The sequence below is a fragment of the Dermacentor variabilis genome, chromosome 2 (assembly GCF_050947875.1).
Source record: "Dermacentor variabilis isolate Ectoservices chromosome 2, ASM5094787v1, whole genome shotgun sequence".
In the NCBI taxonomy this organism is placed as follows: Eukaryota; Metazoa; Arthropoda; class Arachnida; order Ixodida; family Ixodidae; genus Dermacentor; species Dermacentor variabilis.
Window position 1 is genome coordinate 6,179,338 of NC_134569.1, and position 27,907 is coordinate 6,207,244.

At 51.1% G+C, this 27,907-nt stretch overlaps 1 protein-coding gene across 1 annotated transcript in view; it reads right to left on the reverse strand.

Moving 5' to 3' along the window:
- LOC142570249 (uncharacterized) overlaps positions 1-27,907 on the reverse strand; it is a 176,838-nt gene that overhangs the window by 38,494 nt on the left and 110,437 nt on the right. Inside the window, exon 9 of the mRNA XM_075678650.1 lies at positions 19,723-19,920. Within this exon, the coding sequence (XP_075534765.1) occupies positions 19,723-19,920 (198 nt within the window). The remainder of the gene's footprint in view (positions 1-19,722; positions 19,921-27,907) is intronic.

Consider the following 27,907-nt stretch of genomic DNA (forward strand, 5'->3'; position numbering starts at 1 on the left):
ATTGAGACTTTGTTCAGGCCATGCTGTACCTGTCTCTCGCACACTGCGAGGTTACAGGATTTGAAAGCTATCTGAATGTCGTCCACGTAGACAGAGTAAAAGACGGCCGGTGGTAATGAAGCGCGAAGCGTGTTCATCTTCACGATGAAGAGTGTGCAGCTGAGCACGCCTCCTCGGGGAACACCCGTTGCTTGCGTAAATGGACGTGAAAGCTCATTGCCGACTTTTACCCGGAAGGTACGATCGGACAGATAGCTTTCTATTATGTTTAGCATATTCCCGTGGATGCCCATTTCTGACAAGTCTCTTAAGATTCCGTAACGCCACGTTGTATCGTACGCCTTCTCCATATCGAGGAATATGGATAACAAAAACTGTTTGTGTACAAATGCGTCCCGGATATTTGCTTCTACACGCACAAGATAGTCAGTTGTGGAGCGCCCTTCTCGGAAGCCGCACTGATAAGGATCAAGCATTTTGCTCTGTTCAAGGAAATGAATGAGTCGCCGATTTATCATTTTTTCGAACACCTTACAAATGCAACTTGTGAGGGCTATCGGGCGGTAACTTGCCACCGAGGAAGGGTCTTTGCCTTGTTTCAAAACAGGGACTACAATGGCTTCCTTCCACGCGGTTGGAAGGTACCCTGCATCCCAGATGGTGTTGAAAAGTGTGAGTAGTGCAACTTGCGTGTCATTGTGTAAGTTTTTATGAATTTCATACGTGACTCGATCAGATCCCGGTGCGGAGCTCCCGCATGCGCTCAAGGCAGCTCTCAGTTCGGCAATACTAAAAGGATGGTTGTAAGGCTCATTCTGTCGACATTTTCTGATGAGTGGCTTGCATTCTTATATTTGTTTATATTTCAGGAAGGATTTCGAATAATTTGTTGAACTTGACACGTTCTCAAAATACTCCCCAAGTGAGTCTGCCTGGTCTTGCAGTGTATCGCCCTGTGTGTTTACCAGAGGGAGTGAATATGTTTGCCGCCCTCTAATCCTATTAACCCTGTTCCAGGCTTTGGCCTCATCTGTATAGGAGTTGATACCGGATAAAAACTGCCAACTCTCTCTTCTGGCCTGTCGGCGGGTTCGCCTGCCTTGGGATTTTACTTTTTTAAAATTGATAAGATTCTCCGCAGTGGGGGAGGCGCGTAGCAACCCCCACGCTTTGTTTTGTTTCTTACGAGCGATCCTACAATCGTCGTTCCACCACGGGACACGCCGTTTGCATGCCAATCCATTTACTTGTGATATACATTTAGTTGCGGCATCTATTATGAAGGCTGTAAGATATTCCGCAGCCGCATCAATTCCGAACGAGGACATGTCATCCCATGAAATACTACTGAGAGTTCGGAATTTCTCCCAGTCAGCTGTATCAATCTTCCACTTAGGAGCCTGTGGTAGATATTCGTTTTCTTTAGGTGTTCTTATCAGTATGGGGAAGTGGTCGCTCCCGTAAGGATTGCTCGCAACTTCCCATTCGAGTTCGGCCAGTATAGACGGGGAAATTATACTGAGATCTATTGAAGAAAAGGTTTTGTTGGCAACACAGTAATATGTGGGTTCTTTCTTATTCAGAATGCACGCACCAGAAGAGAAAAGGTATTGTTCGACAAGTCGTCCTCGCGCATCTATACGAGGGTCGCCCCGCAGGTAGTTGTGTGCATTGAAATCGCCAAGAACAATATAAGGTTCTGTCAATGCATCTATGAAGGACTGAAATTCATGTTTAGCTAATTTGTAATGTGGGGGTATGTAGAGCGAGCACACAGTGATAAGTTTGTTTAGGAGAACAGCACGAACCGCCACTGCTTCAAAGGGTGTTTGTAGCTGTAAACGCTGACAGGAAATACTTTTATGAATAAAAATGGCAACACCGCCTGATGATACGACAGCATCATCGCGATCTTTGCGGAACTTGACATACGGTCGGAGAAAGTTTGTGTGTTGTGGTTTTAAGTGTGTTTCCTGTAGACACAGCACTTTTGGATTGTGTTTTTGGATCTTGCACATTATCAAGGTTCCTAAGAAGACCTTAACGTTCCACTGAATAATTTGTGTATCCATATAGAAAGTAAGTAAGTGCTGTGTGTATAGAAACGGAGGTGATGCCTTAGGTTACAGAGCTCTTTCGAGGCCCAGTAACGGGGGTTCTGTCCTTCCTGGAGCGTTCGAGGGAGCCTCGCCGTTCCTTAAGCCCAGACCGCACGTACGCTTGCGGACGCGCGCAAGCTCGCGTTCACGCGCCCACGCATGCGCAGACGGTGCGGCATGGCTCGTACGCGTCGAAACGCGGCGTGATCTCGGGGAACAGCTCCGTTCTGTTATCGAGCGCTTCGGTTGACTCGCGTCGGCGCGCCTAGCTACGCAGCTACGGCGCGAAACGTTCAACTCTCGGTGAAGCACATTTATATCATGCAAGAAAGTTGTTCTTCTTTCCTTTTTACGCTGCTCTAACAGCTATAAAAATATTACAATTACGTTTATATAAATTGAAGCATTTTGAAACACTGTCGATGACAAAGTACGAAGCGGTGCCTACCAAGGCGTCTGTGAGTGAGCCCAGTGAGCGCGCGCTGTCGCGCGTCTTTGTGGATGCAAACCGCCATTACTCGCGAGGCGCGGCAGGCGCTAGGCGCGCGGACGCGAGCTTACGCGCGTCCGCAAGCGTACGTGTGGTCTCGGCTTTAGGCGTTTGGTGCGCCTTGAGGACAGGTGTAGTGTCCATTGCCTCTTGTGAGGCGCCGGACACGTGCTCTTGCGAGCGAGAAGTTACAAGGGAGAGTCCTGCCTTGGAGGGCAAGACCCCTGCGCCCACCAGCCCGGAGGTCGATGGGGCACCCTGCGGGATTTGGCTGCGCCGGCTGTTGCCAGCGCTGGAAGGGGCCGGGGAGGTTGGGGCAGCCTCGGCTGCGCCCACCTTCGGGGTCGATGGTCCCCCTTGCTGTGTTGACGGAGCAGCGCTAGCTGCAACCGCCGCGGGGGCAGATGGCGTAACTGCCGACTCACTGCCTGCGGGTCGGACAGCCGCCGGAGGCCGTTGTGACGCTGCCCCCTTACGCACCACATCGGCAAAGCTGCTCTTAGGTATGACACCTGCATACGTGCCTCCTTGAAACATATGTTTTCTTTGACTTTGATTGTCACAATCTCTTTTTCTCTTTTCCAGGACGGGCAGGCGCGCGAGTATGCGGCATGCTCGCCATCACAGTTGACACAATGTGGAGTGTTCTGGCACGTTTCGGAGGAATGTTCATTGTCACTGCACTTGGCACAAGTCAGCCGGCCTCGACAGTTCTGTGAACTGAGGCCGAAACGTTGACACTTAAAGCATCTGAGAGGATTGGGAACGTATGGCCGAACACGAAGTTTGATATAACCAGCCTCGATGGACTCGGGAAGGACACTCGAGCCGAAAGTGAGTATGAGGTGTTTCGTCTTGATCTCTTTTCCATCTCTCCTCATCTTAATTCGTTTAACGTTGATAACATTCTGGTCACTGAAGCCCTCCAAGAGTTCAGCCTCAGTGAGGTCCATCAAGTCATCGTCAGAGACAACACCACGGGTGGTGTTCACCGTGCGGTGCGGGGTTATAATTATTTGGGTTTCCCCAAATGACACTAGTGTTGACAATTTTTCATATTGTTTTTGATCGCGGAGCTCCAAGAGGAGATCACCGCTTGACATCCTCGACGCCTTATATCCAGGACCAAAGGCTTCAGTCAGTGACTTCGAAACAAGGAAGGGTGAGATAGTTCTTACTGGTTGTTTTATCTGGTTTTGCAGAATGGATGACATGGAAACGCGGGAAGGATTCTTCCTGGCGGCCAAAAAATTGGAACACTTCATCGGTGCGCCCTCTTTTCTGAGGGCGATCAGGTGGTGGAGGGGAGGAAGTAGCCATGTGTGGACGTGTAGTTTTCGGCAGCAACGCCAGCCACCCACCATGGAGTCCAACAAGGGGACGCCGCAGGCCTAAAAAACAGGGTCTACAAACGCCAGCTGTAAGTTGCCACTATAACCCAATATGATATAACCAAGGTTGGCTACTCACACAAGGTTAACCCTTGCTGCCAGGAAGGTCGGAAGTAATAAAGAAATGGGAAGGAGAAAGGAAAGGTGGAAAGTAAGGAAAAGACGAATGTTGTAGGGAGAGAGAGACAGGAAAAGGCAACTACCGATTTCCCCCGGGTGGGTCAGTCCGGGGGTGCCGTCTACGTGAAGCAGAGGCCAAAGAGGTGTGTTGCCTCCGCCGAGGGGCCTTAACGGTCCGAACACCCTGCATCGGCTCAACCCCCAGGATCCCCCTTTCCCCGGACACGGCTAAGCCGCGCACGGCTACACGCGGGAGGGTCCAACCCTCGTGTGCTCGGGTCCGTGGTGTCGCAACACACCAAACGCCTGCTTCCGCAGACGCGGGCGAAAAGTTCGTGGCTCGCTGGATTGTTGCAGGACCATCAGAGACACGGGTGCTGTCATTTCGGCTGTTGGCTTGGCCGTGATCTTCATGGAAGTCTCCTGTAGAAATCCTTGCTACGGCGGTAACTTTTGCAGCCTGCGGCTAGCTCGATGGTCCCTGGCGACGATGACGATGCTTTCACAGCTTGGGCTTGCAGGAGGCTTCCGTTACACAACGAAGCACCTCTTACAGATGTCAGGCTGTAGTTACTGCGAAGAACACAGTAGCATAAACAGTCTATTGCAAAACTAAGTCTTTACTAGGCGAATCTGTGCACAGAAAAACAGGCTACACTCTAAGCACAACGATAGCGGCGAGCACAGTCGGCGATCGTCGGAATGTTATCTGTGGTTCAAGCGCGCCGGCTTATACACTCTTAAACAAATGCACGCCCCTTGGGTTGTATGTTGTCACACAGCGATAAACGTCATCTGTCTTGCTTGCGTTTCCTTTCTTGAAAACGCTACGCTCACTACTTTCCTGTCGACAATGCTTTGTCATGCCTATAACGCGCATGCCATTCATGACTTGTAAGTACCGGGCACGCAGCGTTTAAAAAATTGGCTGAAGGCTTAGCTTGGTTAAGCCTGGAAGATTGCGAAAGCAATGGCCTTGGCTGCGCCTTGGTTCGGCTGATGGTGTGGACATGGTTGCCCTTTGTTAAACTTATGGCTATACATCATCCGACATAGCGCAAGGCAGCGCGCCGACCACTGCGAGGAGCCGAGCTGTAGCCCTATTTATCCACCTAGCGTGACGTCACACCAGCGAGCGCCCTCTCTCGGTAGCGCCGCAGCAGCAGCGCACAAGGCTTCGCCTCCACCATCGATGCCGCGAGCTGGGGCCCCGTCTCTCGGTCCGGCGTGACGTCACACCAGCGAGCGCCCTCTCTCGGTAGCACCGCAGCAGCCTCGCGCAAGGCTTCGCCTCCACCATCGATGCTGCGAGCTGGGGCCCCGTCTCTCGGTCTGGCGTGACGTCACACCAGCGAGCGCCCTCTCTCGGTAGCGCCGCAGCAGCGGCGCGCAAGGCTTCGCCTCCACCATCGATGCCGGGAGCTGGGGCCCCGTCTCTCGGTCTGGCGTGACGTCACACGGTGACGTAACGCGCAGCTGTGTAAGGAGGCGCCACGACCATCGATGGGCCGAAAGTGCGAGCAGTATATTGCTTTCGCAATAAAAGGAAATGCGAACAAGACAGATGACAATTATTGTTGTGTGGCAAGATACGACTCAAAGGGTGTAATTTTGTTTAATAGTGTTTACACGACTCGCCGAAGATTCCAGCGTAATCGCTACACTCTTAGGCAAAGGTACACCTTTTGCGGTGTATCTCTGCCACACAACGATAATTGGCATCTGCCTTGCTTGCGTTTCCTTTCTTGAAAACGCCGCGCCCGCTACTTTCCTGTCGGGAATGCTATGTCATGCTGATAAAGCGCATACCGTTAGTTACTGGGAAGTACCGGGCTCGCCGCGTTAAAGAAAGGAAATGCGGACAAGACAGATGACCATTATTGCTGTGTGGCAAAAGGGTGTAATTTTTCTTAGGAGCGTAGTGCCTGCGTGCCTTCCAGAAAGTGCTACACAATTCGCGTCGCGCACACTATCGAATTACACAAGCTTCGGCGACGACAGACAACGGAGAGAACCACCGATAATTTCCTGAAACTTCCAATACATGCAGGCGCGTCCAGCACCGAGCGATAACGTTTCACATTTGTTAGCCAGTGAATAGCAGACACCGGAGAAAGACAAAGTACACGTGTCAATATATACGTTTACAAGGCTGGAACGGCGTCCTATGGGAGTTTTTCAAGCGCGCCCTATGGGCGAGCAATATGTATGCACAGAAGTGAGAACTATGTGGGGTAAATGAACATATGTCTGAAAAATAAAGTAACAAAGTTTCGCTTTGAGTAATGAAGCGTTATTAGAGTTTCACGTTGTTGTTTATTACTTTCAGTGTGGCGCTCATACAAAAACTATAATGGTCGTAGTTTTATGGCGAGTATAACATGCCGTGAACCTTCGCTACCTGAACACACGCAGTTTCACGCGCCCAAAAACACAGACGACGCCTGACGAGCGCCATCGTTCGCGGACACAACACTGGCGAGACAAGAAGCGCGCGTGCTTGTCCCAAAGCGAACGTTGAGCGCGCCCACTCCCTTTCGCTGCGCCTTGCCTCCATTTTTGGGCTGATCACGTGATATCGAACACTACCCTCCTCGGCTTTCCCTCAATGTCACATTCGCACGCTTGCACCCAAGAAAAGATCATGCGACCTCGATGTTTTTTTTAGAGCCGAGTACGCACGTGCAGCAGTCGTGCACCGCGCTTTCTCCTATACTGCGCCATCGCAGTGTAGGTGGTGGAAATACTCTGGCCTACCCAACCAAAATTTTGCTACAGCGACGGCCTCGAACCTCGGCTTCCATCCGATGCCTCGGTTTCAAAACTGCATTGTAAACATCTCACAGACGACCACAATACATATTGTGCTTCTTGGTCGAAATAAGCTTTGTCTTTTGCGTTTAACTCTGCTTGCCTTTACACACCTTGTGCGCTGCAGTCATTCCACCTCACCCCATCTCGTTCTTTAATTATTGCTTCTAAAATTTTAAAACACATTTAATGTGTAATTGTAGGCCTCTATTGTACAAATGTGCATAGCATTGAGAAAAAAGCTCAGTGCCCTTCCATTCTGTGAAGAAGGATGACCAGCGAAGCTTTATACGTGGGCCCCTTAATGCCGAACTGTACCTCCACCGCGGGTGACCCGGCATTGCACTATCTTCAGGATCGGTCCACGTATAAGGAGTGCTCAACGCCTACTTAACCTTCACCGAGGGTCGGCCCGTCAATGCACTTTATTCGAGATCGGGCCACGTATGAGGAGTGCTTAACCCTTGATTCACCTCCGCCGCGGGTCGGCCCGACCCTGTACTATCTTCGCGATCGGGCCACATATAAGGAGTGCCTAACGCCTGCTTCACCTCCGCCGCGGGTCGGCCTGGTACTGCACTATTTTCGGGATCGGACCACATATAAGGAGTGCTTAACGCCTGCTTCACATCCGCCGCGGGTCGGCCTGGTACTGGAATATTTACGGGATCGGACCACATATAAGGAGTGCTTAACGCCTGCTTCACCTCCGCCGCGGGTCGGCCTGGTACTGCACTATTTTCGGGATCGGACCACATATAAGGAGTGCTTAACGCCTGCTTCACATCCGCCGCGGGTCGGCCTGGTACTGGAATATTTACGGGATCGGACCACATATAAGGAGTGCTTAACGCCTGCTTCACATCCGCCGCGGGTCGGCCTGGTACTGGAATATTTACGGGATCGGACCACATATAAGGAGTGCTTAACGCCTGCTTCACCTCCGCCGCGGGTCGGCCTGGTACTGCACTATTTTCGGGATCGGACCACATATAAGGAGTGCTTAACGCCTGCTTCACATCCGCCGCGGGTCGGCCTGGTACTGGAATATTTACGGGATCGGACCACATATAAGGAGTGCTTAACGCCTGCTTCACCTCCGCCGCGGGTCAGCCTGGTACTGCACTATTTTCGGGATCGGACCACATATAAGGAGTGCTTAACGCCTGCTTCACATCCGCCGCGGGTCGGCCTGGTACTGGAATATTTACGGGATCGGACCACATATAAGGAGTGCTTAACGCCTGCTTCACATCCGCCGCGGGTCGGCCTGGTACTGGAATATTTACGGGATCGGACCACATATAAGGAGTGCTTAACGCCTGCTTCACCTCCGCCGCGGGTCGGCCTGGTACTGCACTATTTTCGGGATCGGACCACATATAAGGAGTGCTTAACGCCTGCTTCACATCCGCCGCGGGTCGGCCTGGTACTGGAATATTTACGGGATCGGACCACATATAAGGAGTGCTTAACGCCTGCTTCACCTCCGCCGCGGGTCAGCCTGGTACTGCACTATTTTCGGGATCGGACCACATATAAGGAGTGCTTAACGCCTGCTTCACCTCCGCCGCGGGTCAGCCTGGTACTGCACTATTTTCGGGATCGGACCACATATAAGGAGTGCTTAACGCCTGCTTCACCTCCGCCGCGGGTCGGCCTGGTACTGCACTATTTTCGGGATCGGACCACATATAAGGAGTGCTTAACGCCTGCTTCACCTCCGCCGCGGGTCAGCCTGGTACTGCACTATTTTCGGGATCGGACCACATATAAGGAGTGCTTAACGCCTGCATCACCTCCGCCGCGGGTCGGCCTGGTACTGCACTATTTACGGGATCGGACCACATATAAGGAGTGCTTAACGCCTGCTTCACATCCGCCGCGGGTCGGCCTGGTACTGGAATATTTACGGGATCGGACCACATATAAGGAGTGCTTAACGCCTGCTTCACATCCGCCGCGGGTCGGCCTGGTACTGGAATATTTACGGGATCGGACCACATATAAGGAGTGCTTAACGCCTGCTTCACCTCCGCCGCGGGTCAGCCTGGTACTGCACTATTTTCGGGATCGGACCACATATAAGGAGTGCTTAACGCCTGCTTCACCTCCGCCGCGGGTCGGCCTGGTACTGCACTATTTTCGGGATCGGACCACATAGAAAGAGTGCTTAACGCCTGCTTCACATCCGCCGCGGGTCGGCCTGGTACTGCACTATTTTCGGGATCGGACCACATATAAGGAGTGCTTAACGCCTGCTTCACCTCCGCCGCGGGTCGGCCTGGTACTGCACTATTTTCGGGATCGGACCACATATAAGGAGTGCTTAACGCCTGCTTCACCTCCGCCGCGGGTCAGCCTGGTACTGCACTATTTTCGGGATCGGACCACATAGAAAGAGTGCTTAACGCCTGCTTCACCTCCGCCGCGGGTCAGCCTGGTACTGCACTATTTTCGGGATCGGACCACATAGAAAGAGTGCTTAACGCCTGCTTCACATCCGCCGCGGGTCGGCCTGGTACTGCACTATTTTCGGGATCGAACCACATATAAGGAGTGCTTAACGCCTGCTTCACCTCCGCCGCGGGTCAGCCTGGTACTGCACTATTTTCGGGATCGGACCACATAGAAAGAGTGCTTAACGCCTGCTTCACCTCCGCCGCGGGTCAGCCTGGTACTGCACTATTTTCGGGATCGGACCACGTATGAGGAATGCTTAACGCCTGCTTCACGTCCGCCGCGGGTCGGCCCGGTATGCACTATCTTCGGGATTGGGCCTCTAATGAGGAGTGCTTAACGCCTGCTTCACCTCCACTGCGGGTCGGCCTGGTACTGCACTATTTTCGACATCGGCCCACGTACGGGGAATGCCTAACGGCTCCTAACCTACATGGAGTGCATAACGCGGTTCACCTCCGCTGCGGGTCGGCCAAGTGTGCATAAACTTCGGAATCGGCGCACATACATGGTGTGGATAACGCCTGCTTCACCTCCGCCGCGGGTCGGCCCGGTATGCACAAGCATCGGGATCGGGCCACGTTTAAGGAGTGCTTAAAGCCGGCTTCACCTCCGCCGTCGGTCGGCCAGGTGTGCACAAGCTTCGGGATCGGGCCACGTTTAAGGAGTGCTTAAAGCCGGCTTCACCTCCACCGCGGGTCGTCACGGCATGCACTATCTTCGGGATCGGCGCACGTATGAGGAGTGCTTAACGCATGCTTGACCTCCGCCGCGGGTCGGCCCGGTATGCACTATCTTCGGGATCGGTGCATGTACATGGAGTGGTTAACGCCTACTTCACCTACGCCGCAGGTCGTCCCGGTACTGCGCCATTTTCGGTATGGGCGCACGTACGGGGAGTGCTTTACGCCTGTTTCACCTCCACCCCGGGTCGGCCCGGTATTGCACTATCTTCGGGATATTGTGTCTACACACGGACACGATCCTGGAGGAGCTAGCCCTTAACAGCTTCGCTGTAAAATGACCAACCCTTCCCCTACCGGATAAAGGGGGTAAGCGAAGCTTGTCCTGCGTGCACGTGACCTTCGGCACGGTTACGTAACCAACAGATAACGGTGCCAGATCTCTTCCACCTCCATCTCCCTCAGCTCGGTATCTCCTTCTCGTTGCGGTCGGATTGCCTGGGCGTTCTTTTAACTCCGGCGTTTTTTTAACCATATTAGGATATTGTCATTTTCAAATGGCATCGACAGTCCTGTCACCGGTAGGTTTATTCAATTTGCTTAGAAATTCATCAATAACTTTAAATAACAAATAAACGTGATGCCGAAACAGAAATGGGTAGCTGATTCATGTGACGGCACGATGAGTCGGTGACGTCAGGTCCCACACTACCATGATGTAAACACGCAGAACGCGAGCTAAACGCGCAGTACATTTGGCGCTAACGTCGAAGATGAGAAGCTGATTATGTCTCTTGACGACACAAGGAGCTTTGACAGAGTTTCTGAACTAGCTATAGACAGTGGCGATTTAAGTGAGGATTTAAGCGGCAGTGGCGGTTTAGACTCTGACGTCACAAACACAGGGTGGCCAGCAGAAAGTCACGAGTCGGGAACGCAACCAATCTTTAAAATTCATTTTCAGGAAACTAACTGATTTGCAGCCATATAGTTTGGCACAGATAATCAGAGTGCAAATGAGAACATATTCGAAAATATATATAGAATATATAGAAAAGTTTATAAAAACAGTGGACATCGAAAAATCGCCAGAGTTGCCCTTTAACGGTTGTATCGGCGAGCCCTTTCACGGGCGAGTTCTCGCCGCCGCTCGTCAAAGGCTGCCAGTTCCTCAGGGGAACGCACAACGCGTGGCCGTCCCATCCGTTCTTCAGAAAATTAACTGAATGGAAACAAAGCCGGCGGAGCGTGCGCGAACCCCTTTCCTGCCATTTTCCTCCTCGGCGGAAGCGAAACGATTCTGATTGGTTGTGCGCGTGGCGTGAGCGCGCTCCTTTGCAGCTGGAATCCTTGCTAATAAGTCACGCTACGGCGCGGGTGCAGCAGTCACCTCATCAAACCACTCTTTTCCGCAGTAGCTCTGCCCTGGGAGCAACTGGGTTTTTGTGTGACTACATCGCCACCGAAACTTAAGAGCCAATACAAGCTTCGCTTGAAAAAATTTGAGCTGTTTTTTCACGGCATACACATCAATTCATTGCTCAAAGACTCCAAATGCATCATGAAGGTTTTTTACCGCGATAGTGTAACTCTGAAAATTTTATAGGATGTTTATCCCAGCGCTTGGAACGCAAGGCCACCAAGTAGTTCACAAAGTAAAACGCTTTGGTAAGCATGGAGAAGCACCCCACTGAGCACTAATTTCTTGCAGCGCCACCAAAGCACCCATATAACTTAGCCTTAATACTAGGAAAAATTCCCACTTTATCCATACCAAGCTTCATCTCGATGTGCCTGGGTATTCCGATACACTTTTCGTGACTGCCGAAAGAAGAGGATTACCCGAGCAGACGATTAATGCAGACCCCGCCAGGACGTTGCGGAGTCGTATTCTAATAGATGGTTCATTTCCGGATGCCATCATATTCAGTGTGCGTTCACTGGATAAGCCAGCGGAAGGATGTACACCACTCCGACGTGTCGTAGGGCTGGACGTTGCACGTCAAGCAAAAAAGGCGGTTTCGCGCGAAAGGCGAAGCATCGATTGCCAAAGCAAATTAGTAGAGAGCTACACGAAGTAAGGATAGTAGTTTTATCGGCAGTATAAACTTGGTAACATTCGCTTACTAATCGGGTCAACAAGCCTGGTGTCAACGTGCACAAGGAAACATGAACACATCACACTCAGTGAACGCGCATACGCTGTCAAAACGCCGGTGTGACCAAGCGCGGCAGCAGCAGCGAACGAAGTGCCCTACGTATGGCTTTCGCTTCAATGCAAGAGCGGCGAGAACGCAGCGCGCACAAAGGTATCAGCCGTCTGCAAATCCATTTCAATATACAACGCGCGCGACCGCGCGTGGCCGTGCACTTGTTGGCGGAGCCGAAGCCAAGCCTGTGGCATGTGGTGTGTTTCGCGTCCAAGCCTTGGGATGGCGCCACCATCGAAACGACGACAGCGCACCGCCGGCGGCGGTAATCGAAACGTCAGCTAAGCCTTTATTATGTAAGCTTCATTTGCAACGCATCAAACCAGCACGCACAGAAAAACATTTCTATCTGAAATTATAAACTTTTCGAAGCAAATTCTGCTTAAATGCTTAAAATTTTTATAACATGACTTCTCGAATGGTTAACTACAAGAGAGAGAGAGAGAGAGCGCAGGCATTCTGGACCAGAACACGAACAGTTGCGACAAAATTCGCCGTTGTGAAAGCTACGTGTTTCCGCTCAAACAGGAGGCACTCGCTCAAATCAAGTTGCGGTTTATAAATATTGTGAACGAAGTGGCATGACATCTTCACCTACAAAATTGGAGGAACTTTAGCAACATACCAGCGTGCGACGGCTTTATGTGATCGGATGTATTTCTTCACTCAGCGGCGGACAGTTTGCGTTCACCAGAAATGTGTGGCGAGACTGTACGTAGTATCTTTTTGCACCTAAACAACTATGCATGTTACGCACCAGTATACCTTCTGAGACGCTATTCACGTGCTTTTTATTTCATGTAAACATCGATGATGTTCTAATAAAGCTGTTTATTGGCAGCAAGTTATTGTGATTAGCGTCGTGATTTCCGTCGGCCTAAGCAGCAGTGCCAACCTTCAAAGGTAAATGTACAAGCTAATTCTGAGTCCTAAATAAGAATATATATATATATATATATATATATATATATATATATATATTGTCACGCGCTAAGCCAAGAATAAGCAGCAGTATCAGCAGCCAGACATGAAAATGTCAGACACAAGAAGGACGGTTCTCCAGCTAGCGCAAGATCCTTGACTTCGTCGTCTTCAATCACCGTTTTTGCTGGACACGCAACGCTGGCTCAAAACACCAGGTGGCATTATTCCCCCTCCCAATGGAGCATCGACTCGATGCTCAAACACAAAACGTACATGGAAACTACACAAATTAGGTAAGACAAAAAGGGGGGGGGGGGGGGGACACATACGCAGATACGGAAATGCACACGGAAAAATGTGTTCTGTGGTCGGGAACAAAAAAAAACGCCTCGCAGTTCTTTGGAGGAAGACGCGACGACAGCAAAAAAAAAAGGTTGTTTCACTAGTAAACTTCACCGTGTAAAATACGGTTTGAGGCGGACGACATGTACAGTCTCTGCGCGTGGTAAACAGCGCTTGGGCGATGGCAGGTCTCCATCTGGAATCACTTCATAGTTCACGTCGCTTACCCGCCTTAATACTGTGTATGGTCCGAAGCACTTGCTGAGGAGTTTCTCGCTGAGGCCTCGCCGTCTAATGGGTGTCCAAACCCAAACTTGGTCACCAGGCTCATAGGTCACTTGTCGATGGTGGAGCTTGTACCTTATTGCATCGGTACACTGCTGCTGTCTTATGTGCACGCGGGCCAGTTGACGCGCTTCCTCGGCGCGCTGAATGTACTCCTCGACGTCAGGAGCTAACTGGTCGAGCTGGTCAGTATCTTCATATGGAATCATGGCATCTAGCATAGTTTGGACATCTCGACCATAAACGAGGCGGAATGGCCGGAAGCGTGTAGTTTCCTGCGTGGCATTGTTGTACGCAAACGTTACGTACGGTAGAATTTCGTCCCACGTTTTGTGCTGCACATCCACGTACATAGCGATCATGTCTGCCAGTGTTTTGTTTAGTCTTTCTGTCAAGCCGTTAGTCTGAGCGTGGTATGCAGTGGCCTTTCGATGACTCGTGTAACTCAGCTTGAAGATGTCGTCCAGAAGCTTTGCCGTAAATGCCGTCCCTCGGTCAGTGAAGATGAATGACGGTGCGCCATGCCGAAGCACAATGTGATGCATAAAAAACTGGGCAACTTCAGACGCTGTCCCGCGTGGTATTGACTTCGTCTCAGCGTAACGCGTCAAGTAATCAGTTGCGACAATGGTCCACTTATTGCCGGAGGAAGACAAGGGAAATGGTCCAAGAAGGTCCATTCCAACTTGATCAAATGGAGTACGCGGAGGGTCGATGGGTTGTAGGAGGCCTGCAGGCTTGAAGGGAGGTGACTTGCGGCGCTGGCATTCACGGCATCCTTTCACGTAGCGTTTGACGCAAGCAGTCAGTCTAGACCAGTAGTACAGTTGCCGTACCCTGTCCAGAGTCCTTGAGTAGCCCAAGTGACCAGATGTCGGCTCGTCGTGGCAGGCTAATAGGATGTTAGTCGCGAAGGGCTTGAGGTACTACTAGCAGATGTGGTTTGTCGCCGGCACCTGTGTTTCTTTTGTATAATATGCCCCCTCGTAGGCAAAATGATGACAACCGTCGCGAAAGTGGGCGAGGAATGGACGCGATGCCGCCTTCTAAGTGATCGATGACGGGTCTTAACTCAGCGTCCGATCGCTGTTTAACGAGCAGATCCGGCCCCCTGAGGGCTCCCAGAAAGGCGCTGTCGTCTTCCTCGTCAGGATTCTGAGATTTAACAGGTGCCCGTGATAACGTGTCAGCATCTTCATGTTTCCTGCCTGACTTGTACACGATGGTGATGTTAAATTCCTGGAGTCGCAGACTCCAACGTGCCAATCGTCCAGAAGGGTCTCGGAGGTTGCTCAACCAGCACAAAGCGTGATGGTCGGTCACAACTTTAAATGGCCGCCCGTAGAGATACGGCCTAAACTTTGTGGTAGCCCAAATAACCGCGAGGCACTCCTTCTCTGTGGTGGAATAATTGGACTCTGCGCGTGACAGAGTGCGGCTCGCGTAGGCGATAACTCGTTCAGTCCCGTCTTGTCGTTGCACCAGGATAGCTCCGAGACCGATATTGCTGGCGTCAGTGCGTACTTCTGTGTCAGCATCCTCATCAAAATGACTGAGCACGGGAGGAGAAGACAATCGACGTTGTAGCTCCGCAAAGGCGGTCTGTTGTTCATCAGTCCAGAGGAATGGCGTGTCGTCACGCGTAAGGCGAAATAGCGGATCTGCAATCTCCGAAAAATTTTCAATGAAGCGTCGATAATATGCACACAAGCCCAAAAATCGTCGTACACTTTTCTTATCGGTTGGAGCGGGAAACGCTGCCACGGCAGCAGTCTTCTCGGGATCGGGCCGAACACCTGCCGCGCTTACGACGTGACCAAGGAACTTCAGTTCCTCGTAACCGAAATGGCATTGCTCTGGCTTGAGTGTAAGGTCAGCCGATCGAATGGCTTCGAGTAAATTCCGAAGGCGTCGAAGGTGCTCGTCAAAAGTTTCCGAAAAGACAACGACATCATCGAGATAGACAAGACAGCTTTTCCATTTGAGGTCAGCGAGAACGGTATCCATCATTCGCTGGAATGTGGCTGGAGCGGAACAGAGGCCGAAAGGGAGTACTCTAAATTCGTAAAGGCGGTCCGGAGTTACGAAAGCAGTTTTCTCGTGGTCACGCTCATCTACTTCAATTTGCCAGTAGCCACTTTTCAGATCGATAGAGGAGAAATACTTCGCGTGCCTCAGCCTGTCCAGAGAATCGTCGACACGAGGCAACGGGTACACGTCTTTTTTTGTGACGTTGTTTAGCTTCCGTTAGTCAACCCAAAATCGAAGCGTGCCATCTTTCTTTTTAACAAGAACGACTGGCGATGACCAGGGACTGCATGAAGGCTGGATTACGCCGCCTTGAAGCATTTCCTTCACCTGCGTTTGAATCGCATGTCGTTCGGTCGGGGAAACACGATAAGACTGTTGCCGTATGGGGGGCACGTCGTCATAGGTGATGATACGGTGTTTCGTAATCGATGTTTGACGTACCTTCGACGACCGTGCAAAGCAAGAGTGGTACTCAAGCAACAGCTCGCGCAAGGGTTGTCTGTTCTCTTCAGGAAGCGTTGGACTAATGTCGACGTTGCGTAGAGGTGCTTCAGCAGTGCCGATTGCCTCGGAAACAAAACACTCAGTGACATCGGCGATCGGGTCGGCGTAGGCCATGACAGTACCGGGGAAAAGGTGCCGGTGTTCGTAGCTGAAGTTGGTGACAAGAACCTCACAGTGGTCATCGTGGAGATCGACAAGGCTTCTTGCTAGGCAAACACCATGAGAAAGCAGGAGAGAGTGATTGCTTTCTACGGCCGCTTCACCGTGCATGAGCTTGTCACATGCCACTTGAACCACGACACTTGCACGCGGTGGTAACGTGGCAGCGTCATCGATGACACGAAGAGATGCTCGAGGGTGGATGGTGTTGGTCGTCGCTGTGGCGCTCTTTGTCGAGAAAGTGACGAGGCGTTGTCGAATGTTGATGATAGCGCCGTGCTCCCTGAGAAAGTCCATGCCGATGATTAAGTCTCGAGAACACTGAGGTAGAATGCTCAAACTGGCAACAAACGTAGAGCCGCGAATCTGTATTCGTGCCGTGCACATGCCGAGTGGTGTGACGATGTGCCCGCCAGCTGTACGAACTGGCGTTTGATTCCAAGGCGTGGTCACCTTCTTCAGAAGGGTGGCCAGTTTTTCGCTGATTATATAATAATCCGCTCCAGTGCCCCTTAAAGCAGTCAATTCACGACCGTCAAGCAGTACAGGAATGTCTAAAGAAATTCTTCCGTAATCAGCAGGTACTGTCGTCGTCGATGTATCGTCGGTCCGCGTACGGTTCAGTAGGGGTCCTTGAGCACGTCCAGACTGAGCGGCCTCGCCCCCAAAGGTCGCTGTGGTTAGTTTTCCCGTCGTGAGCCGGGCGACCGACCCTGCACCACGCTTGAATACGTACGGCGAGTCGGAGAAAACCGCCGCGGCGAAGGGGAGCGTGACTGGTCTCGAGCTGATGAAGATCCACGCTGTTGGGCAACGTATTCTTCAATTTCAGGAGGACGCTGGCCGAACCTAGGTCGCGGCGAGTTCGCTGAGAATCCGCGTAGTCCGAGCTCTCGATAGGAGCACTGTCAGTAGACATGCCCAGCTTCGCCACAGTGAAAGCAAAGGGGACGGCGATCAGGTGCCCGCCACACGTCTGATTTCCTCGGGGCCTGTCGGTGGTCCTGGTAATACGAGGCAGCTTGGACGGACTCTAGCATGGCCGGGCGCGCGGCGCGAAGCGGGGAGGGAGGTGGGGCAGGTTGCCTCAAGGCTTGCGAATATGACATATGTGGGCTGTCATTTCTTAGCGGTCGAGCTTCTGTGCTGAAGGGTGGTTCTCTTAGCGCATGCTGGACTTCGTCACGGAGAACGCTGGACAAGGAGCTGAGCGTCGGCTGTGAAGGTACCGACAGTTTCTGGAGTTCTTCGCGGATCACGGAACGAATGAGCTCTCGAAAGAAATCGACGTGACCCCCGAGAGCTCCGAAGAAGTCCGTAGGTGAGGCAGTGTTCACTTGGCGTTCGTATGATGGTGTCCGCTAGCGAAGAGTCTGCTCCATGGTGATGGCCTCGGAAAGAAGTTTTGACACAGTCTTGGGAGGACTGCGCACGAGACCGCCGAACAGCTGCTCTTTCACTCCGCGCATCAGGTACCGTACCTTCTTTTCTTCCGACATGCTGGGGTCGGTTCGTCGAAAGAGACGCGTCATGTCCTCGACGTACATTGCGACACCCTCGTTCGGCATTTGTATACGGGACTGGAGATCACGCTCAGCTCGCTCTCGGCGATCAGGGCTCGCATACGTCTCAAGAATCCGGCGTTTGAATTCTGCCCATGAAGTTAAGGCATCTGCACGGTTCTCGTACCAAACACGTGAGCCATCGTTAAGGCTGAAATATACGTTTTTCAGTTTGTTTGCGTCATCCCAGGCAACACGTTCATAGTTCACCAGCCAATCTTCAACGTCCTCATGTATGGCGCCGTGGAAGGGATTCGGCACAATGCGTTGGCGGGCTAGTTGGTGCGAATCCATGAATACTTTGTTTAGCGCAAAAAGACAGACACAAGAAAGACGACAGGACAAGCGCCTTGTCCTGTCGTCTTTCTTGTGTCCGTCTTTTTGCGCTAAACAAAGTATTTAAGGGATTCGGCGTTCGCGGATTGAATAGCATACACTGAATCGGCGTTGTGCCTTCCATACCGGTTGGGGTGGTCCGAGCTGCCAATTTCTCTGGGAGGAGTCCAAACTCAGGGACTTGTCCACGGATCCTTCTGCTGGCGCGGTGTACAGGCGTAACCACCGGTACGGGGCTGGAGCTCCTGCTGCCCGGAGGAGTTTGATGCATAGATTAGATTACCCCGCACCTCCACCAGTTTGTCACGCGCTAAGGCAAGAATAAGCAGCAGTATCAGCAGCCAGACATGAAAATGTCAGTATCAAGAAGAATGGTTCTCCAGCTGGTGCAAGATCCTTGACTTCGTCGTCTTCAATCGCCGTTTTTGCTGGGCACGCAACGCTGGCTCAAAACACCAGGTGGCAATATATATATATATATATATATATATATATATATATATATATATATATATATATATATATATATATATATGGGATATACCTGGCCAAAGCAAGCGGGCAGAGCAAACGCGATAGCAGAAGCAGACGACGCCGGTGTCGGTCGTCTGCTGTGCGGTATTCCTCACAAGCATCATTGCGCTTTCGATACGCATGTAACTTTCTAAGCAACTAGAAATTATTCAGACGTCGCCTTTCATTTTTACATTTAGATTGTAAGGGAATAATATTCAGAACATTATCTATTATTAGTAAGTAAACATTTTTTCTGGTATCAGTGCAACTAACGCTAGAATCCAGGCGGCGCTAGCGTCGCCTGCGGAAATCGGCCCCCCATTGGCCTTATGAGAATGTCACGGGCTTGCCGAAGCTGCCCCCGCCCCCCGCGCTGCCTTCCCGATTCCCTCCATATATAACGCGCGAGATTGAGCCGCGATGGTGAGTTCCTCTTGTGCCTGGTCGCAAAATGCGCAGTTGCTGCAGGAACACAACGCCGCCCCTCCCTCCCATCCCCCATAGCCTTTCGCGCGACGGAAGCGTTTGCCCTCCGCTTCCTTCGTTCACGCGCGCCAGATTGCGTCGCGATCGCCGGCTTCCCTCGCGTGCTTTCACTCGCACATGGAGCACACCATGCGCGACGACGGTGTTATGGCATTTGCACTTTATACGAAACATCACGGCGACGGCACAAGTGCGGCTGGAGTGCCCATATAATCGCTATCGCAATAAATATATATGCTCCTAAGTGACGGATCAACACTACGACCCCTGGCGCAAGTGAAGAGCTGCGGCTCGAAGACACGTCAGTGCTCACCCATGTGTCGTCTTGGCTGAGGCAGAGCAGCACTTGGGCCGTCCTGCCCTTGAGCAGCACACTCTTGAGGGCGGCGTCGAGCGCCACCGCCTCGGCCGGAAGCCGCACCACGCTGAGCCACGTGGCGGGAGAGACGACACACCGCTCGTCGTCCTGCCGCAGCCCCGCTGGCGGCTCCAGCTGGTACAGCACGGCTCGCTGGTGAGAGAAGCGCACATGGCTGGCACCACGAGGCTAGGACAGACGGAAGACAACACTCTGACCAGTCGGGCGGGCCAGGGCAGAGCTGCCGCGCCGCAGCGCACACCATTCCATGGCGTCGAGTGCTGGCCGCGCAGCGTGTATAGCCCGCCGTGCTTTTACGCACTTTGCTCTGCGCGTGTTCTCTGACCTTTGAACATTAAAACAGTGCTGTCAAAACGGTCTTTGAGACGGAGGAGCGCAATCCCACGCCTGACCTAAACGTGGTCTCGATACGGTTAAACCTCGATTTAAAGAAATTATGGGGTTTTACGCGCCAAAACCACTTTCTGATTATGAGGCACGCCGTAGTGGAGGGCTCCGGGAATTTCGACCACCTGGGGTTCTTTAACGTGCACCTAAATACACGGGTGTTTTCGCGTTTCGCCCCCATCCAAACGCGGACGCCGTGGTCGGGATTCGATCCCGCGACCTCGGGCTCGGCAGCCTAACACCATAGCCACTGAGCAACCTCGGCGGGTAACCTCGGTTAAACAAAGCCTATATTACCCAAGAATTATTTCGCTACATCGAAAACAATTATTACGCTCGCGCGAATAACGTGATGTTCTATAGGTGTGCCGGCACTCGATAATTTCGAATAATGTGATGTTCTATAGGTGTGCCGGCACTCGATAATTTCGAATAACGAATCGAATATTGTCCTACTCGATTCCGTGCTCGAATCGAATAATCACCACTCCTACGTGCGAATATTTTTCAAACGCTTCTTGAGTACTTTGCGTGGATAGCTGTAAATGGTGAAGCGCGAAATTGAAGCAACACAAGAATGCTACCACTTCGGTCGCATCCACAGTGGACGTACCGTACCAGAGCACGCTGCGTAGCTAAGGCAGCGGCAATTTTTCCGGCCAAACACCATCACACGCAATAAGACGTTGTTTAGGCGTGACATTCGACAGTGGGCATCGTTTGGCACTGCTTATAAGTACAGTCCCAGCGCCCTCTCATCGGAAATAATCCCTTCACCGCAGCGTACAGTGGTGAGCAACCTTGTCCAGAGCGCGGCGACGGTGCTCTGCGGAGCAAGTCAGCGCCACCTAACGTTACGCTCTGGCATAGAGTTTCATATTAGTATGCCTAGAGGGAAATCTGGCGCTGCGATCGTTCAACCATCATGGGAATGATGGGAAGTGCAGGCTTAGGATTGGCACTTTATTGACTGGCGAACCAGTCTACAAGTATTTCTTTTTCAGTTTTGGTTTCGCTTCAAGCTCAATTGCTATAACCTGCAGTGGGACAGTGCAACGCAAAGCTCTCTGTCTTTGTTATGTTGCTCGAAGTGGTGATAGCGCGTTCGGCCAGCGACTGGGACGATGTTTGTGTTGTGGTGTGGAGTCGAAGCCCTGACGAGAAAGCGACGGCATCGTAAACGTTGAAAGAACATGTTTTGAGCGTTTGGACCTTGGTTTGTTAAGTGTGTTAGGTTAACACTGTAGCGTTACGTGCTTTATGAAACTTCAGAATAGGAAAAAGTAGGCACTACTGACACAAGACAGTTGTACTTCTAGTGGCTTGACAATCAAATTTTATTGAGAGCTTCTTTATGCATTGCTTGTTAATGGGCTCATTGAAATGCTTTAGGACTTTGAGAACACAAACTTACTTGTGGTAGGAAAGGTGGCTGCTCCCTGGCTGTAGTCTAGTGTCGCAAAATGGGTAAGTGCAAAGCCACGCCATAACGCTTCGAAGCGGTACGTCAATGTAACATATGATGACGAAATACTCGTAGGAGGCTAATGGCGTCCTAGTCAGCACTGCAGCAGATGTGTTTAAAAGTACTTGAAGACGTTCAGCAATCGTGACAGCCGACACAGCCTTTCGAAAGAGCGGGAAAGTTCGCAAGTGCCTGTCGTCTGCGAGAAAAGTCTCGCGTTTGCAGCGAGCAGGCGTCGTAGCAGACGACACTTGTAGCATTCCGCTCAAGGGCGCAACACTTTCTCACAATACAATATTTTTATTTCCAGAAATACTTGATGAGTATTCTTATATAAGTACATGCACGGTTGTTATTGCTGCTGCAAAAATAAATTAATTATTATTCTTTGGCGTTAAATCAGGAACAGAATCGCACAAGTATGCATACCCTGGTGTGTCCTAGTATCAAACCATAGTAAACCATGCTTCCATCTCAAAGTCATACAAAGTTTATGTAGCGTGTTGTACATTATATAACATACTGCAGAAATAAAATTAGAGTTTACGCCATAATATTTGAGTATAGCTTTGTTTACTGCGCTGCAAGCAAACGCCACTAGTCTAAAGATCGAAGTCAATCCGAAGCCTGCACTTCCCATCATTCCCATGTAGGTTGAGGCAACGCTCATGAGAGCCCCCGTAGACACTAGCGCCACATTTCCCTCTAGGGTATTTATTTAGAAACTCTATGTGAGCAGGCATGCCTCTGTTTCTGCCGCGCATGCGCGCGGGACGCATAACTCAAACCCAGAGCGTAACGTTAGGTGGCGCTCACTTGCTCCGCAGAGCAGTGTTCCTGTATTGGCGGCGAGGAGTTACGGAGTCGCCATCTATCGGAAGCGCCTCGCTGGCGTAGTATGAGGGATCACGCGGCGCGCTCCTCATAGGTATTGCTGTCAGCGCTCGCTGAAAGCACCACGCGTGAGCTCTCCCGGACATTTCTGTAAGTACTTTCGAAACGAGAGAAGTTGTTTACTGTCTAAATAATAATCTTTGGCAAACTGAAAGCACACAATCGTTTACAGGCGCTATATCTTTACCGAATACGTACAGTGAACGCCACTGCGCGCGGTCGCCGCGATGGAGTCTCCCGAACCGGCTTCTAGCGTGAAAGGTAGGCAAACGCTGAGGGCAAACTATGTGAAATATGTTCTTATAGTGTTTGTATAACTAAATGGAGCGTAATAGAAAGAAGCCTCAATGCAGCGATCGCGCAGATTCGCAGCGACCTACTGCGCGTCTGCATGCTTGTCCGCGCACTGTTTCGCTTTCTCCGCGCGCGCGTTCTCGCACCGTGCCATGAGCTTTAGGCCGCAGAATATGAGCATTTGACAGTATACAAGCAACCATTGTTGCGTGGGAACTATCAGAGCTGTTCAAAAATAACTTCATTGTAGAGACTTCGACGCCTACAAGGGACTATAATGTGCCATCGCGACGACTCAATCTTTTTTTTTTCTTCTAAATTCTTTGACTTTTCAATATTATTTTTCGAGTTGCGTCGCACTGTATGTTTATCGGTGTTCTCAGCGTGCAATTTCCCGTTGCTCCTTTTTTGTAATCCAGTGCATTAATTCATAACACAAACATGACCATATGCCATGCTTTTTTTTTTAATGTGCTTCTTACCGCTGCCTTTCCACTGCACTGAACTTGCCAGTATCTATAGCATCGACAAGTTGATAGAACAAACCGTCAAAACATTAGTCTTGCAGCAGACTCGGGCGAGCGTCTCAGTGCGCGTTTTCAGAACATCGCAGACCGGGCGCCGTAGCAGAAATCTTCCTCGCGTCTGTGCTTGCTGCATACCCGAGTTGTAGCCGATGACTGTTTGCCGGTTTTATGTTTCGCGAGCCAAGCTTCACGCAGCTTCTTGTCCTGCGGCTACGTGTGAATAAGGCTGACACCGGCCTCCGTTACGTGCGTCCGGCCCTGCGGCACCGAGCAGTAGCCTACCATGTTGCGCGCCTTCAAAGGCAGCCACTGCCTATTGTAGTGCTTTCAAGCGTTGTAAAGGAGACACTCGAAGCGGGAAAATTTCGCCACTAAATGAGGACCGCAGCGTACGAGGGAATTCATACTCGTTTTCAGCTCGCTTCGGCGCTCCCGAAGCAGCCGACGCGGCCGCTATGTCCACGTGATCCCTCCTAGCACGTCACACCGACGGTGGCGCCAGCTTTTCCAGTGGTGGAGCTCGAGGCCAATATGCTCCCGCAGGGAGCAGAGTTGCGCATAACCTTTCCGGCGCCGCTCACACTGCTATTCGCCGAGCGCAATCACGTGCTGCAAGATGACGTCAAATGATCAACTGCGCGCTCCGAAGCCAACTTTACGGAAACGGCACCGACTCGTTTCTGTCAGTGCCATCGAAATTGCAATCAGCGGACCGTCGAGCGTGCGTAGCAACGATCGGCTCCGGGTTGCAGTTACGGTATTCGAGGATATTAAGTTAATCACTTTGGTGAAGTGCTACAAAGCAGATCATTTTGACACTTGTATTCCAGTATGACGGGTTGCGGCGCACCAAACTGTGCAAAGCGCATGGAAGGTGGCAAAGCTTTTTACGCGGCGCCGTGCGGACGGACGAGACCGGCCGGCTCCGATAGGGACCAGGGTATGCGAGGTCCGTTCGTCTTGTTTACAGAGGTGAGTTCGGCTTGTTTACACTAAAGTGGCATTTATCTCGAGTAACACTCCTGTACACGCTGAAATGCGTATGCCGGGTATGAGAGGTAGTTCACTTGTGCAATTTTTGGCGTATACGTGCAGCGCGACACAGACGCGGTACAAAGGACAACACGTCTGTGTCGCGCTGCACATATGCGCCAAGAATGTTAACTTACCAACTCGCTCAATTCGCTTTGTTGCTTGTACGATTGTTCTGACTATATGCGGCTCCAGAAAAGTGTGTTCAGAACTGAGTAAATACTAGCAGGTACAATTTGGCCGCTGCACCCTGGCTTTTCTCTGCTCCATTTCTTTTTAATTTTTTGTCGGCGTTCTGATTTTTCGTGTAAAGTGGAATGATGTGCTGGTGTTCATTGTCTTGTAGTAGGCGAAAACACCGTGCGCTTATGCGACAGCCGCAATAGCTGCAGCATTTACAGCCCGCAATATGTTGCTTCTTCGATCAGCCTTAGTCGACCTGAGGAATGTGAAATTATTTTTGTACGTTTAATAAGCGCTGTGTTATAGTAAATTAACCTAAGTAGTTTGAAGAGATAAAGAAAAATGTGCTGTCATATTACAGTCTGCAATGTGTGGATAATTGCTCTGCCAGTTTGTCATGTCATGTGATTAGTCCAATAAAAATAACTTGTTGTTACTCTTAATAAATTGTTGCCTTTCCAGTGGCTTTGAATTCTGCCCCCAACGCTCCAAGAACCAGCACTCATTCCCTGTTGCCACCAGCCATTGCTCATCCATTCTCTTGTGCGAAATAAATTTGATCTAAGCGCACACATCTTGAATCTTTTTCCACTCGTAGATTTGCTGCTACGAAGCAGCTGTTAAGTTTGCAATATGAATAGTAAAAATAAGCTTTTCATACGATGTGCGCGTGTGAACTTTTGAAATGCGTTTAAATTTAAGTGTCTGCACCGCATATATCGAAAACGTGCAGCTGCTGTGAACGACGTTTAGTGGTGAATGACGGTCAACGGTCATTGATATGATTGCAGGCACGATAGTTCTGTTGGCGACATTCATTATTTGCCTCGTTTCGGCAGTCCTAATGTGCTCACATTGTTGTCTACCACACGTGTGTGAAGTTTTCTTTAAACACCCTTTAAAACATTTCTTGCCTTCGCGAGAAAACTTCATATGCATGCTCAAAAATATTGCACCGCTTTTTGTTGCAAGGCAATGCGCGTTTGCACGCCAACTTTCGAGCTGTTCGAGCCCCGGGCGTAGTCAGGATTTTATTTCGAGGGAACGAGGGGGGTCCTATTCTTTATATGTACATTCGTGCGTGTGTTTGTATATGTGTGTGTATATATGTACACAGAAACTAAAAATTTCGGGGGTTGGCACCTCTCCGGTTGGGCTAATCGTTCGAGCTCAGCCTGCATTAAAAAGTGTCTTACTCAACGCTTGTGTCTCAACTCAACGCAGTTGCCGCATGTAGCGCGCGACCAGCAGACAAAAAAAGCAAATTGAACACCACGCGGCATTTGCCTCCTGCGCGCGCGAGGAGTGGCTCCACTGCAGAGCTGGATCATAAACCGGACCTATGCGCAACTCTGCTTGTTTCTTTCACGACCTACTGTATAAGGGGCCTTTATACGGTAGGTCGTGGTTTCTTTATTATACGGGGACACTACCGCAGAGCACCGTCAGCGCGCTCTAGACAAGGCTGCTCACCGCTGTACTTACTTTATACAATAGCGGCACCATTTGCAGCGACAACTGTAGAGAATTGCAAGTGCCTTTTCAATCTGTTATATCACCGCAGGCGACACGCACGTCTGGTTTGGTCGCGAAGGTGTGTACGCAGGTTACTGGCCCGCAGTATTATCTTTCTGAGCGTTCCATAATGCTCCGAGTTTGCGAACATTCGGCTCAGTTGCTCCGAGTTTGCGAACATTCGGCTCAGTTAACTGTTCCTCTGTTTGTACTTTTCATAAAGCACGCTTTTTAATGTACAGTGTAGTGACCGAAACTTTCCATTACTGTGAATACCAAGATATGAAATTTGTTGGTGAGAAGACTGGGCATTATTCGCAATATTGGAAAAATATTCGATATGCGAATCGATTTCATTCACTTCTGCCACCTCGGTCTCAAAAACTCGCTCACCCCTACGCACGTGCCGGCTGCTACAGCCACGAGCCTCTCTCGCGCCGCCGCCGAGTGCGCGCGGTTCACCTCCGGTGACGCCAACTCACTTGCACGCAAGGGCACGCGGGAGACTCGAGCTCTGTAGCCTGTCTCTTGAACGATTAAATCCTTCGGTACGCTTAATTCTACGGCGCGATGGAGGTCCTCGTGCGCCATCGACGGCCTGGTTTTCCGAGTGGGTTATTTGTTGTTGTTGTTAACGGTCGCCGCTGCGAAGCCAACAAACGTTATATTATTTCTGCGCGCTTTCCGTAAGACCACAGCCACCGCAGTCACGACCTTGCGACTCAGTCGCCAAACATCGCTCCCCCCCCCCCCCCCCCGCATGGTGAATTACGTAGATAAAATCTAACGCAGGTTTGGAACCAAAACACGATCTTATAGCTGAATTGCAAAGTGGCACGTCTACTACGTGACAGCGTCGCCGAACGCAATTTTTACATATTAGTCATAATTCCACTTGTTTCGGGTTACATAATTGAACTTCTCGCTGATTAAAAAATTAAAATTAAATCCTGGACTTTCACGTGCCAGAACCACGACCTCATTGCGAGGCATGCCGCGGTGAGGCACTCCTGAGGGGAGGCATTTCCTGTCTGCTGTCCACGTCCCGATTGGCTGGGCTGCGCCTCCGCGGCAGCGAGGCGCCACAGCAGCAGATGAACGCCGATCGATGTCGACGCGTGCGCGGGTGCTCTCTGCTGCCCCGTCCGCCGCGGTTCGATCCCCCGCTTAGCAGCCCAACGCCACGCAGCCGCTAAGGCATTTCACTGGCACGCTCTTACTCTCCAGCATTCGCTGCTGTAGTATCATCCCGAAAGAAACTCTCGCTTTTTGATGCCATGTTAATTCTGGTTAGCACGATGCGTAGCTATTTTTCCGCCCAGAGAAAAGGTGAAACTAGCCGCAAGACATGAGATGGTCAGTGCCAGAATAGAAACATTCTTATGACAGAAAGACGTTACACAGAAAATTAAGGCAACCGTATATGCTTACAACTTTTGATTTCATTTTTGTGTGTCCTCGCCTGCCTGCCGCTTGGGTTTCCTAATTATTTGGTCAACCACATATAACCCCGAACTTGTCAATTTTATCACCGTTCTTTCAAAGTAGCTATCGCGCGCATACGGGGAAGAGAGACAAGGCAGCGCAAGAAGCGTTTGGCCGACGCTGTCCTCGCGGCGTGCGCGTCCTCCGCGTGCCGCTCGCGTGTGCGGCGGGAGCAGTTTTCCCCGCAGCTTACCCGGTTGCGCTGTGCCCGAACGGCCGCACTCCGATCTCGGAGGCCACGCAGCGCGGCCGAGGAGCTGCAGTGCACAAACGGCCGTGCTTTGTTCGCCTTCGTTCGCGGGCCAACAAACACCGTCTCTGCCCAAGGAGAGACGCA